The sequence below is a fragment of the Gadus macrocephalus genome, chromosome 2, assembly GCF_031168955.1.
Source record: "Gadus macrocephalus chromosome 2, ASM3116895v1".
Classification (NCBI taxonomy): domain Eukaryota; kingdom Metazoa; phylum Chordata; class Actinopteri; order Gadiformes; family Gadidae; genus Gadus; species Gadus macrocephalus.
The window spans coordinates 22,187,630-22,201,046 of NC_082383.1; the positions used below are offsets into that span (position 1 = coordinate 22,187,630).

The 13,417-nt window shown below is 44.5% G+C and overlaps 2 protein-coding genes across 6 annotated transcripts in view; one reads left to right on the plus strand and one right to left on the minus strand.

The window, feature by feature from the left end:
- Positions 1–833: 833 nt before the first annotated feature.
- On the minus strand, positions 834–10,228 carry LOC132453004 (cytosolic phospholipase A2 gamma-like). Of its 2 annotated transcripts, none has more exons than XM_060045878.1 (14): positions 9,950–10,228; positions 9,185–9,298; positions 8,421–8,563; positions 6,683–6,884; positions 5,448–5,553; positions 5,061–5,201; positions 4,742–4,819; positions 3,973–4,098; positions 3,698–3,838; positions 2,992–3,075; positions 2,645–2,796; positions 2,056–2,227; positions 1,418–1,586; positions 834–1,124 (listed from the first exon to the last, which is right to left on the minus strand). In XM_060045878.1, the coding sequence occupies exons 1-14, from the start codon at positions 10,067–10,069 to the stop codon at positions 1,100–1,102; spliced, it is 1,773 nt and encodes a 590-aa protein (XP_059901861.1). In that variant the 5' UTR covers positions 10,070–10,228; the 3' UTR covers positions 834–1,099. The 2 variants fall into 2 exon arrangements, with proteins under 2 accessions (XP_059901861.1, XP_059901862.1); XM_060045879.1 differs by having other exon boundaries at positions 9,185–9,295; positions 9,950–10,227.
- LOC132453022 (cytosolic phospholipase A2 beta-like) overlaps positions 9,200–13,417 on the plus strand; it is an 11,178-nt gene continuing 6,960 nt past the window's right edge. The window contains exons 1-4 of one of the 4 annotated variants that reach the window (XM_060045881.1): positions 9,200–9,326; positions 11,043–11,491; positions 11,926–12,027; positions 12,913–13,055. In XM_060045881.1, the coding sequence (XP_059901864.1) occupies positions 11,369–11,491; positions 11,926–12,027; positions 12,913–13,055 (368 nt within the window). In that variant the 5' untranslated portion in view covers positions 9,200–9,326; positions 11,043–11,368. Of the gene's footprint in view, positions 9,327–10,398; positions 10,503–10,600; positions 11,792–11,925; positions 12,028–12,912; positions 13,056–13,417 lie in introns of those variants that run through there. The other 3 variants (XM_060045880.1, XM_060045882.1, XM_060045883.1) reach the window with 3 other exon arrangements.

Consider the following 13,417-nt stretch of genomic DNA (forward strand, 5'->3'; position numbering starts at 1 on the left):
TGTTTAGCGCTCTGCACAGCCACCCCAGACTGTCAGCAGGGAATACGTCGAAATGCATGTACGTCATTATTTGACACTTTAGTATGGTTAAACATGACTTTCAATCATTATAACAACGTTGATAGGTCAAAGAAGTCGAAAAAGCATAATAGGTCCCCTTTAATGTATACATACATACATAAACACACACACACACACACATACATAAACACACACACACACACACACACATACATAAACACACACACACATACATAAACACACACACACACACGCACACACACACACACACACTGACATCCCCCCCCCCGTAGTTTGTTGAGGGTCCCAGGTGGTTTTCATCTGCAGTGAACAGGAAGTGTTGAGCCACACCGTATGTATCACAACGAAGGCATCATGACACGTGACGTACAATATGTACTGCACCTTTATTGTTGTGAGCACAGTATCAAAAACAGAATCCCTCAAGACAACGAACAATACTGAGAGGACCGAGCAGGGAGTGGGAACACTAAATGCAAATGCTAAACTTAAAAATGATGCATTGTGATTTGAAACGCTATGTGTTGTTTTTAAACATACAAGCATGGTGGTAGCTACAATGTTGGCAGATAACCTTATAATAAGGTACGGAGATCTGATTCAACTGATCATTGGTTGGAGTCTTTTTATTGTGAATAAGACAAACAAATTTATTTGAGGCTGACCTTCATCACTTCTGCATGGTGAATATTATCTGTGGCTCGGTAGCTGGGGAACAGAAAGCTCTGGAACGTTGGGTGAGGAAAGCATTGTATTATAAAATGTGGAGGATATTAGTCATAATAGTCTGAGTGTGTGTGTGTGTGTGTGTGTGTGTGTGTGTGTGTGTGTGTGTGTGTGTGTGTGTGTGTGTGTGTGTGTGTGTGTGTGTGTGTGTGTGTGTGTGTGTGTGTGTGTTTTATTATAAGGTTATCCATTGGCTGATTCCTGACACCAGCTAGTCTTCCTTCCAACAGTTGCACAAATTAATAATAATGTCAAAGCCATAAAGAGATCTCTGGTGTCAAACCGAAGGAGGACAGTGTCAGCCACGTTGATGGTAACGTACAGCCATACTTTAGAGAGCAGAGTCTGTCCCGTTCCTGGAAAATAAATAGAAAGAACCCGGTTAGTGTGGTAGTTTGAGTCTATTTCACTTTATGCTAGGAGCAAATCAATCATGACCTCGTCTTGTTCCAAGGAAGACACACACACGCACGAACACACGCACACGAACGCAAACACACACACACACACACACACACTCTCAAATACACACACAAACACACATCCACACACACATACGAACATCCTTACAAACACACACATACAAACACACACATACAAACACACACATAGAAACACACACACAAACGCACACATACACACACAGTACCTGCGGCCCTGCCTGCGCGTGGCAGCGTTCTGGATCTCCCTCACGATGGCGTCCTTGTTGTTCCTCATGTTGTCGCGCGCTATCTCCTGCAGGGCGGCGATCTTCTCCGGGCTGAAGGGCCTCTGGAAGGTGCTGTACTCCACCATCCTGGCCTTGACCTCGGCCTCATCTGTGCGGAGGTAAGAGGTGCACAGTGGCGTTCACGCCCAACGAACCATTTCACTCACGCGTCGTAACGTTGAGTAGGACACATGTATAACATCCACCAGTGTTATATTTGTAACTATGCCATGATCATCTTTCTGTTGAGTTTCCATATTGAAATTATTTAATTTGTCAAGAATGTCAGAATTGTCGTAATTCTTTACTTTATTATTATGATTACAATTTTGTGTATGTAGTATTTTTTTTAATTGTTATGACATTTTGTAGGTCCTTCCTTTTCTGGGCCAACCTTTGATTTTCTTTGGAGAAAAAACAACCCAAAGATCAGTGTAAAGATACATTAATCTAAAGTTTTGAACGTTAATGTCATGTTACATTTGGTATTTCCTTCGGCCACAGGGCGTAAACAAGGCACCTAACAGATATTATGGGGCAACCATGAACATCCATATGAGACATAGTGACCGCTAGACCTTTGCAGTTGATCCTGTTGAAAAGAGGCATGAATATGATGGTGGGTTGGTAATTCTCCCCCGGGAACACGTAGAAGTCCTTGGGCCAGTCTTTGTCTAGCAGGACCTGCTCGTCTATCATTGGGAAGGGCTTCCCGACTGCAGCTGCATAGTCCCTGGCCAGGGTCAGAGTCTGGGGCCAAAGGGATGGTGCAGAGATCATGGTTATTATTGGTGATGACATCAAGTGTATGAAGTCATTTCAAGATTAAACAAAAGGATTCCCTTTTGGTAGAACAAAACAAAAGAAGAGTGATTCAGTTGCATCAGTATCAGTTGTGCAATCAGTGTTTCTGATTGACTCCAGAACTACACCATCTCCTGCGATACTATCGGCGATAGATTTCATAGTATCACCACTTGTGGAAATCTGTGTTTGGTCTTGGTTGATTTTAATTCCTCGCCCAATAGGAATCTAGGAAATTAATCTAGATCATATCGTTTTAAACGGCAAACAGAATTTGAATGTGTTTTGCTTCAGGGCACAGGGCAATACTGATTGGTTTCATGAAGGCAGAAAGTGTGTGGGAGCATAGGGCCGGCAGTTCACCTCAAACATTTCCCCGGCACTGAACTCTGCTGCTATGAGGAGGTCTACGTCCCTCTTCTTCCCCAAGAAGGATTCGTACGGCACGTTGATGGAGATGCCCGCGTCGATCAGGTTTAACACCCTTGACTGGAGACAATCAGGGACCTCCGAATCTGCCCGTCAACCAGGAAAGAAAGACTTTCTCCTTAAGATTTCTTCAACATCCGACTCTATTAAAATCGACTACTTGGATAGTATTCTTTCACATCTTTGAAGATCAATTTGTACTTCATTGGTTTAAAACAATATGTAATGACCAAAAAATAATAATAATAATCTATTGGCTAAAAAGCGTTGAGCTGTCTGACCTTTGACCGCGTAAAGGAAGTTTTCTGTTGTTCCCCACTGCCATTTGATCAGCAATGGGAGAACCTTTTCCATCAAGTCAGCAACTGCAAAACAGGATGAATTCATCACTTTAGCTCAACGCATGGCACTGAATTCATGGCGTAGTGTAACGATCACATGATCCTATTTTCTAGAAAAGGGGGTGGTTATCAATAACATTTTAAAACTCTAACTCCAAAGAATGAAACCCTTTGTTCAAGAAACGAAAAAATGCATTCAATTTCTAAAGCCCTTTAAATGTGATACATCTACGGTCTACTCTTTACAGTGTAAAGAGTAGACCGTAGATGTATACACCATATATAATATATACATAATATACACCAATCTACTCTTTACACCAATGCTGACTACAAAAAATAAACACATAACCTTATTTTTTCTGATTCCTATTCACTATTCTCTGTCCAGCTGCTTTGGATAAAGTGTGTGCAAAACTACTTAAAGTAAGCCTATCTGATGATAACAATGTTGTGGTCATGTTGACATTTCTTCCATGAAGTCTCTATCCTAGAATGATTCTCACACCGACAGATTCGTTGGCGGCCCTGATTACAACAAAGTGGCAGTAACACGCATGCGCATCGCGTGACCGTATCAATGACGCAGGCCTGTGCTGTTCTGTATCAGGCTGTGTATCCTGAAGGAAGACAGTCACTGACTGACCTGCAACTTTATATACCCCATTGTCCAATTCCGCGACCCAGGTCTGGACGCTTCCAACCAGCGCCAGGTTCCTGCGCTGCAACTCTTCAACCTGCTCCTCTGTGGTCAAGTTGTGCAGAGGCACCTCCTCGAGAAGTATATCTAAGGAGGGGGGGGGGGGGGTGAAGAGGGTCTCATAAGTAACATATACGCCTACTTCTAGTTGATATTTACCAATGAGGCAACATTGTACAGGATTTGTTATTATTTAAATTAAACCAATGAAAGTCCCTGACCAGACACCCTTTTCTGCAGGTCTTCCACTTTAGCCAAATCCGTGACATTTGTGATTCCAGAATCGAGCATATCCACCAGAATAGTCAACGTGAAATGAATACGCAGATGGTCCTTCAGGGCTGTACCTGCAAAACCAAAAGAAACAGCACAGGGCACACTGCAGATGAAAACGACATGAAGCTCACTTATTGAACGTGTGTAGCCGAATGCAAAACATGGAGCACGACACAATGAGCACCATCGTATCTAAATGTGGAGGCATGGCTCTGTGCCAGAGCCCAGGGCGTATCTGAAGAGATGAAGAGGTAGGCTGGAAGACCTGAGGGCAACTTACAGCTAGAATCATTGGGACCGCCCAACGCAAGCGGAGAGCGGAGATCACCCAAGTACCGCTCCAGGGTCGCTAACTCATAATCAAACTAACTAATTCACCTACTGACTAACTAACTCTCTATCTCACTATCTTGGCCTATTGGTTTATTTACGTAACAGGGAAAGTGGACAAAACAGTAGTTGGGTCACTTACTAACTAAAAACTATCTAGAAACCAGCTTGAAGGCATTGGCCAACCTGCCTACATCTTTGACTTGTTGGATCCTGGACATTAAAAAGGCATTCAGTAGTTCTGCAAAGTCAATAGCAGTGATCAATGTGGTGACCATTCTTAAAAGAGTAAAGAGTTCCTCGGTGATGAGATGCCGTCTTTTTAGGATGACAATGCTGAGGTCTTCCATATCAAGGCCTTATGAATGGTTTTGAATGAATTACCAGCTGTTGACATATTCATCCAAGGAGGCGCAATCTCTGCAATGCTGTCCTCATGTGCCAAAGCAGAACCCACAATACCTGCAGAAGAACAATACGATGCACGCATACACCCACCCACACATACACACACAAACACAGACACACACACAAACACAAACAAACACACACACAAACACACGAAAAAACACAGACATACCCACCCAGACAAACATCCCCCCCATACACACACACACACACAGGGGAAAGTGTTGTGGAATTAGAAAACAAACATGAAACAGGAAGGACGTGTTTTCATGTTTAGATTAACCAGGAAAATAACCTTGCAGTTGAACCATATCCATCTCTGGCTTCCGTTCCTTGAGCTCCCCTCCCTCGAAACCGCTGCCCAAGTAGGCAGTCGAAACAAAGTGACCCAACTCTGGGAAGCCTGCCTCATGAGGGGTAAACTCAAACCACACAGCTGAGAGAGAGAGAGAGCGAGAGAGAGAGAGAGAGAGAGAGAGAGAGAGAGAGAGAGAGAGAGAGAGAGAGAGAGAGAGAGAGAGAGAGAGAGAGAGAGAGAGAGAGAGAGAGAGAGAGAGAGAGAGAGGTTACAAATGAAAATCCATTTCCTTATAAATCCAAGTTTGTATTAATGTGTGCTTTTATGCGTTGGTGTGTGACTGTGTGCGTGCCTGTGTTTGTGTGAGTGTGTGTGTGGTCCAACCTTCTGTTGTGTTCGTATTGAAGCACTCCTTCTCTATGGCGCTGTAGACGGGGTATGGGTTGGTGCTGTCTCGACTGGCCTCGGCTGACAGGAGACGTTGATCCATCTATGCGACACCAGACACACTCTCAATGGACAGACATGAATGTTTGAGTTTGTTCTTGGTGCCTGAGGCTGTATTATGAGAGTTCAGGGTCGTGTCAAAAGGATAACGATTATCTGTGTCAACACATTCATGGGGTCCGTATTGCGATGCGGGAGAGAAATGTTAATAGTTGCAGTCCGACTATTTGCTACACTTAAAATGGATCTTAATTCACTGGTTATTTTTCCACTATAAATGCATCTCCTTAAACATAACATCATTAGCCTCATAGCATAATTGCTTAAGTTATATTTTATGGTTCAGGTTAGATTTAGCGTAAAATATGCCAAAGTCAAACAGATGACAGATAGTGATTATAGAATGTAAAAATAACTCTGATTGGCTTAGGATATAGCCAATGAGGCGCTGTGAATCAGCAGCGTTAGTAGAGTTAGGTTATCACAATTTGGCCAAAATAAGACCTAGGCATTCATGCTATGAGGCTAAAGATATTACTATACCACAATAGTAACCCAGATCATAATAAACAACACTTTATATCAGATATTAGCATTCATCACGACAAAGCCATCACGAATCGCAAACACTATCATGTACATACGAAAAAACCCAAGACACAACAAGAACATAGACTCAAACCAAAGCCTGGGGCAGGGGCCAAGGTTGCCCCGAGACATCACGTGAAACGATCTGAGCCAATCCCAAAGTACCCATGAAACAACCCCGCTGGCCCGCTCTCCCTATGGTTACACTACACCGCCTTGTTGAAATCATAAAAACACACCAAACATATGTACGTATGGCCTTGGCCTCTCTCCAGCCAAACAGATGACGTTAATAAAGTAGTCTTTTGCTTTATTCGCTATTGACGAATTTGGTTGGAGGTTATGCGATTTTCTCAGAAGGTCATTCTCAAAAGAAGAATATGCTTTTGCGTTTCATCTTTTCATCTCTTTAAAACGGTTTCCATCAGTTCTTCTCCTTACTTTGTCATTAACTAAAAATCCCTCCCCTAGCATCGATCGTTTTTAAGTTTTAGGAGTGCCTTTCATCAAGGCTAGACTGACCTGCAGAGAGAAACAGAATGTGAGCTCTGTATGAGATCAGCATGGCTATAGATAAACCTTACGTGGTTCATGAAGAGATAAGAGGTCAGCAGACCCCAGATCTCTGACAGGGAGAAGTCCTCATCTTTGGATTTGGCCCTTAGCCACCAATAAGGCCCAGTAAATAGGCTCCACCAAGGTTTATCTCCGTGGACCCCCACACTGGAAAACACTTGCTCCTTGTTGACACTCCACTGTGGATCACTGTACAGCAACGCCATGGTCCTAGGAGACACACACATGAACACACACATAAACACACACACACACACACACACACACACACACACACACACACACACACACACACACACACACACACACACACACACACACACACACACACACACACACACACACAACACTGGCTCCATGTTGACACTCCACTGAGGATCAGTGTGCAGTAATGCCATGGTCCTAGGAGACACACACATGAACACAGACACACACACACACACACACACACACACACACACACACACACACACACACACACACACACACACACACACACACACACACACACACACACACACACACACACACACACACACACACCACTGGCTCCATGTTGTCACTCCACTGAGGATCAGTGTATTCTGGCATCCCAGTGGTACTCAATAACCGGCCACACACTCATCTACTTCATAGATCTGTTCTGTTGTTTACTGCAGCCACACTGTCAAGACTCTTAATCAATTAGAGCACAGAGCTATCTCTGCCTTTAACCTATATAGCTCAATATAAACATGATTCTAGAGCCCACCTCGAATATAATCAGCGACACCATAAAACCTCCACTGCTTATTACTGAACCTTCGGTGGATACATCTCTTTAATCAGGTCCAAGCTGTTGGTGAGTGTTTGAAAAGGAGGGGTAATTGCATAATTGCATTGTAATTGCTGACCTTTGCCATTAAATTCCTTGCACCCTGCAAGCACTTAAGTCTGGCACTACTAAGCATCTAGCCACTGTCATTTTTCAAATGAATGTCAACAGGCTCTTCACTACATTTCAGTCCTGTTTTAGAGTGGTTAATAGCCCTGAGACGACACGACTTATAGTCCTTTACGATATCATTCTAGGGGACCCCCCCCCCCCCCCTACTGTAGCTCCCTGCGTTCCTGTCTCAATCAACACAGCCTCTCTCAACAAAACCTCTCCAATATTCAACCTGTTCAAAATGCAGCAGCAGGACTGCTTGCAAAATACATTAAAAGAATTGAAGCCTAGTATAGCATCTCTACGCTGGTTACCCGGTTCGTTAAAAGGCTTTTATCTCGCTTGTCATAATCACTGTCAAATTTTTCACATTCAATTTCTGTACGTCTTTGTAAAGCACTTGGTAGCTTGTTTTTGAGGTCAAGTGAGGTCTAAATCACGAAACTGAGGTTCATCCTTTCAAAGTAATGAACTGTCGGATTCAAACAAACAAATGTAACAGAATTTAATTAATTGAGAGAGTCGACTTTTCTCTTTATATATATATTTTTTGGTTTAAATTAATATTGATATAATAATAAAAAAAAGGTTTTTCTTTACTTTCATCTGTATGTCATTGCAGGCCGCCAGGAATGTTTCTGCGGGCCGCCATTGGCCCGCGGGCCGCACTTTGAGAACCAATAGTTTAAGTCGAACCTTCATGTTAAAATATTCACGCTGAGCAGCCACTCTATGGTAATAGACAAGCAAGCGTCAGGCAAATGTCAGCAGTCTATATTGACGATAGTACAGTTCTAAGCCGTGTCCCGGGTAGGTACCATGTGGACCCAGACACTCCTCCCATGTAGAGCAGGGTGTCCAGCAGGTCGTCCTGCCCCATCTGCTGGAGAGACCCCAGGAGAGCCACAGCCGCCCTCTGCCCCCCCCCAGAGCCCAGCAGGGCGATGTGGGGCACCGAGTCCTGGAGGGGGGGGTGGGGGGGGGGGGAAGGAGAATCGCTCAAATCATAAAAAAACATTGAATACAAAAATTGCCTAAGTTGCGTTATACATTATGTCTTAATCTTCTGTTATGTGTTTATATCTCATTGTATGTTTCTTTAGGGTTCTAACCCTTGTTTAGAAAATAAAATATCCACATTGATAATATGGATGATAAAATATATAAAATATATAAGATATGCTTTGCATTAAATATAGACGATAAAAAGGACTAGTGCAAGCATATTAATAATTTAAACAGTATAGCAGTACAAGGATAATGTCTAAAGAAAACCAGTATTAAATATGTAAACAGTAATACTGCAAACAGTAGGATAGTCAGTCCAGGCCAGGAAGGACGGAGGGGTTGTTCATAAAAGCTAACATAGCCAGTAAACAATGTGACCGCAAGCAGGGGACAGTCAGTACACTGTTAACGGGAGGGAGTGGAAGTGGTAGTGGTGGGAAGGGGGACAGAAAACCCAGAGAAGTCTATCTCTCCTCTTCCTCTCTTCAGTGACACATCGGACCAAATTGGATGGTCTGCCCATGGCATTAAATGGAGGGTAAACGGTTGGTGTGGTCCACCTTATGTAACTCACCGCTGTGCTGCTGATGTTGAGTCTACCAAGGGACGCCAGCACCACCTCCTTCCTCTGACGGATGAACTCCGCCTCGCCGGGGCTCAGAGCGTCGCTGGGCCCGCGGACAAGCTGCTGGGAGAACAGTGGGATGACAGAGAGTGTGAGTGTGTGTGTTGGTCTACACGCGCAGGAAACCGTGGTGTCCTTTCGCGGGCCGCCTCGTATGCAAAAAAAAAAAATGCTCTGCCACAGCTTGCATCAAAGAGCGCACAACGGCACTCCACAACACAATTATCACAACGCAATTACTACCACAACAAAGCCTTGGCCATTGGGCAACAGTGCAATGTTGCTCCCAGTGTTCAAAGAAGCTCCTAAAAGCTACCTTTTTACATACCTATAGGTACCTCCCTATATAGGCAGGTTATTCATTTGTTTACATATTTCATTAATAATTGAACAATCTCTCTGATGCTGCAGCACTCTGCCCTGTCTCTCTGTGAAGCCTGGGGCCCCTGCGTTATTATTTCTGTTACATAGAAATGTACATAGTCCGAATCGAGGGAACAAATGTAAATAGAAAACACACGCACAAAAAAACATCAATATACAAAATCTGTGTATTTCATATTTCCGTGTGGATTTTTACCAGGTGTGAACATACGAATAGAATAGCATAGTAGCTACACAATAGATTATTTAAGTCTGATTTGGCCTGTGCACAACATCACGAGAGGAGAGCGAATGGCAGACTTTGGCGTTCAGGTTATGAATCCCTCTCACCTTGGCACTGGTCTCTGGGGTGGGCTCCGCAGTGGCGTTCACAGGCTGGGCTAAAAGACCTCGGAGTGAAACACAGACGAAGCAGGCCAGCACAGCCGCGCGCCCACGACAGGACACCATCCCGGGAGGAGCGATGGAACAGGTAGTCTGAGTAAGAACGGGAGGAAGGCTCTCTCTGGGGCTGTGTCTTCTGCTGCAGCAGTCTGACCTGTGTCCCTGTGTAGCCCGGAGGCGCTGCTAACCCTTTATGGAAACCTGTGTTTGGTTCAAAGGAACACACGCAAATACAATCAGCAAACACAAGAACAAACAAACCCACGCCACCCCCTTGTGTGTCACACAACCCAGCTGTCTTTCCTAATTCTGTGTGGATTTCATCCAAATGTGAACCCACTGAAATAATTATGCAATCATGCATTATTTGCAGACTCAGATTTTTTGGGGGGGGGGTTCTATGAAGAACATTCAATGATTCATTGGTTCTCAAAGTGCGGCCTGCGGGCCAATGACGGCCCACGGAAACATTCCTGGCGGCCCGCAATGACAGACAGATGTAAGTAAAAAATATATATGTATTGATTTTAATATGTTTTTTTATTGTTTATTATTATATCCATATTTATTTCAACAAAAGTAAATAAATATAAAGAGAAAAGTCGACTCTATAGCTTTCAATTAAATCCTGTTACATTTGTTAGTTTTAATCCGACTGTACATTACTTTGAAAAGGACAAACCTCAGTTTCGTGATTTACATCTCACTTGACCTCACTACCAGAGGTCCACGGTGTAATGTTTTTTTTCACCACTGGGATGCTGACAGCGTTTCCCGCCTAATTTATTTCCCTTTGGCGGCCCTCAGTCCAAATTTGGATTCCTAAATTGGCCCTCAGCTGTCAAAACTTTGAGAACCTGAATCTAGACATATTTGTTACCTGGCTTCAATTCAACACTGATTGTTCGTCTCCGATGTGATGAGCACTGCAGAAAGCACTAAAACACACGCAAGGTTACGCATGTTGTATTAATGTATCTATGCTTCATGATTTCTCTTTTTGATCTTCTTCTCCTGTCTTCTTTCTCCGAGGCCTTAGGTTTCCAGTCGATGTCACATCTGACCCTGTGGAACCATCCAGGGCTGCGACTGAGACACAGGGGCCTGCAAGTATCCTTCTTTCCCACCATAGATCTTGCATGAATGCGATTAATAAGCGTGTATGCACTGTGCTCTGGAAATCTATCTCCCAAAATCGTACTCCCTGTCCTTTTGGTGATCCATGTTGACAAGCTGAACTCTGCTGTCCTCACCCTTATCTCCTTCATGGAGTGATAATAGTCCGGTATAAATGGTGGGCGAGTTCTGTGGCGGAGGCGTTCCTACCCATCGAGGATCCCTACCCATCCCCGGCGTTGAATCACCATGCCCTGCAACGGGTGGCGAACTGGCGGGGTCACAGCAGCCTACGTTTGTGTTTTCACCCTAATTACACAAACGCTGTTTCTCCCCGTTGAGGCAGGGGGCGCCACAGGCTCTCAACCACAGGTGAGCCGTTCACGTTCCGAATTAGCGTTTCTATGACGACGGCCCTCCTAGAGTCAAACCAATGTTTTAATTGCTGCTTTTAGAGTTATAATTAATGGATGGTTTAATATTATGATTTTCTGTATGCTTTTCACTACAAATAGCAATGATCCATGTATGGCGTTTGTTAAAAAAAATATAGAAACATTATTTTGAAGCTGATCTTGCTCTGAAGAAAAGTGTGGATTTCGCTCTATTGCCTACAAATAACATTAGGGCCTGAAGAGGACGACGAGCATGATGAAGGACGCTACAAACAAGGTGTTTGACCTTGAGGACGCAATGACAGATACTGTGTTTATGGGCATGCGTTTCACTGTGTGTGTGTGTGTGTGTGTGTGTGTGTGTGTGTGTGTGTGTGTGTGTGTGTGTGTGTGTGTGTGTGCGCGCTTCAGGAACCAGCCAGTCTGCTGTCCCTCGGAGAACAGCAGTTTGTCTCAGCGAGGAAGGAGGGGATCAGGAATTCACTCCAAAGTCTGGGGATGCACATTAATGCGGTACATATAACAAAGTATATGGAATATTAATATACAGAGCATTTTTTCAAACTCTTTTTTCTGTTCTCTTTCCTTATTCCTTAAAGGAGCATTTCACCGGTGGAGGTATGAATAAGTATTGAAATTGGGTCCTATATGTAGTTGAATAATAAAATAAAATTCTAATTTGGTGCCGTCTTGACCGAGAAAAGGCAGAAAGTGACTTTTTGGCGCTTGTGGATTGAAGACAACAACTCCCACCATGCACCACGATGCACAGCTTCGCTGGCCACTCCCGCTGGTCTAGATCTCCGCCTATCGGACACCTCGCTGTTCCATCTACCAAGCTGATACCGCAAGACTGCTTGAAAATTGAAACATTTCTAGTGAAGATCCAGTACCTTCCGCCATTGTACTTCAGTTGTATCAACAGCCTCTGTTATCTTGGCTTCAGACGCTGTGGATGCTAGTTTCTGCTGGTGAAGTCCCACCCACTGGCACTGCTCTAATAGGTCTGTAGCGTCAGTGGGTCCCACCCCCTAGAGGGGTGGGACTAGTGCTTGTAGTCTTACGAGAATCCTCCCCTCTTACACTTCCTATTTACTTCTACGCCAAAATCGTCATATTGCGTCATCTTAAACAGGAAGTGTTGGAGATCTATACGGATCTCTCCAGTCTCTCCAGAAAATAAGGGAATGATGCACGACCATTCAAAAATATGAGTGGGTTACTAACGATACAAAGCTTAATGGAAATGGGTGAAGTTTCCCTTTAAGTCTCCTTATTTTTCTTCCTCACTTACTCTCTGCCTTATGAATCCTCCGTTCCCTCTTTCGTACCGTCTGTGTGTGCTGCTCATGGTCTTGTGTGCACGTCGCCCCCCCCCCCCCCCCCCCCCCCCTCCAGGACTCGGTGCCCCACATCGCCCTGCTGGGCTCTGGGGGGGGGCAGAGGGCGGCTGTGGCTCTCCTGGGGTCTCTCCAGCAGATGGGGCAGGACGACCTGCTGGACACCCTGCTCTACATGGGAGGAGTGTCTGGGTCTGGCTGGTGAGGACCACCGAGCATCAGCCTGGACATACATTAGGAGTGTGTGTGTGTGCGTGTGTGATTCTGTGTGTGTCTGTGTGAGTGATTCTGTGTGTGTCTCTATGTGTCTCTGTGTGTGTCTCTTTGTGTCTCTGTGTGTGTGTCTGTCAGTGTGTGTGTGTGTGTGTCTGTCTGTCTGTCTGTCTGTCTGTCTGTCTGTCTGTCTGTCTGTCTGTCTGTCTGTCTGTGTCTGTCTGTCTGTCTGTCTGTGTGTGCGTGTGTGTTTGTCTGACTGTGTGTGTGTGTCTCTGTCTGTCTGTGTGTGTGTGTTTCTGTCTGTCTGTCTGTCTGTCTGTGTGTGTGTGTGTGCGTTTGTCTGACTG

Bases quoted from the DNA above. Each gene is read 5' to 3' on its own strand.
- LOC132453004 (XM_060045878.1), bottom strand. From the start codon at position 10,069: ATGGTGTCCTGTCGTGGGCGCGCGGCTGTGCTGGCCTGCTTCGTCTGT. The intron at 9,299-9,949 runs GTGAGAGGGATT...CTGTTCTCCCAG, and splicing joins CCCCAGAGACCAGTGCCAAG to CAGCTTGTCCGCGGGCCCAG. The intron at 6,885-8,420 runs GTACCTACCCGG...TGTGTCTCCTAG, and splicing joins GGAGTGTCTGGGTCCACATG to GACCATGGCGTTGCTGTACA.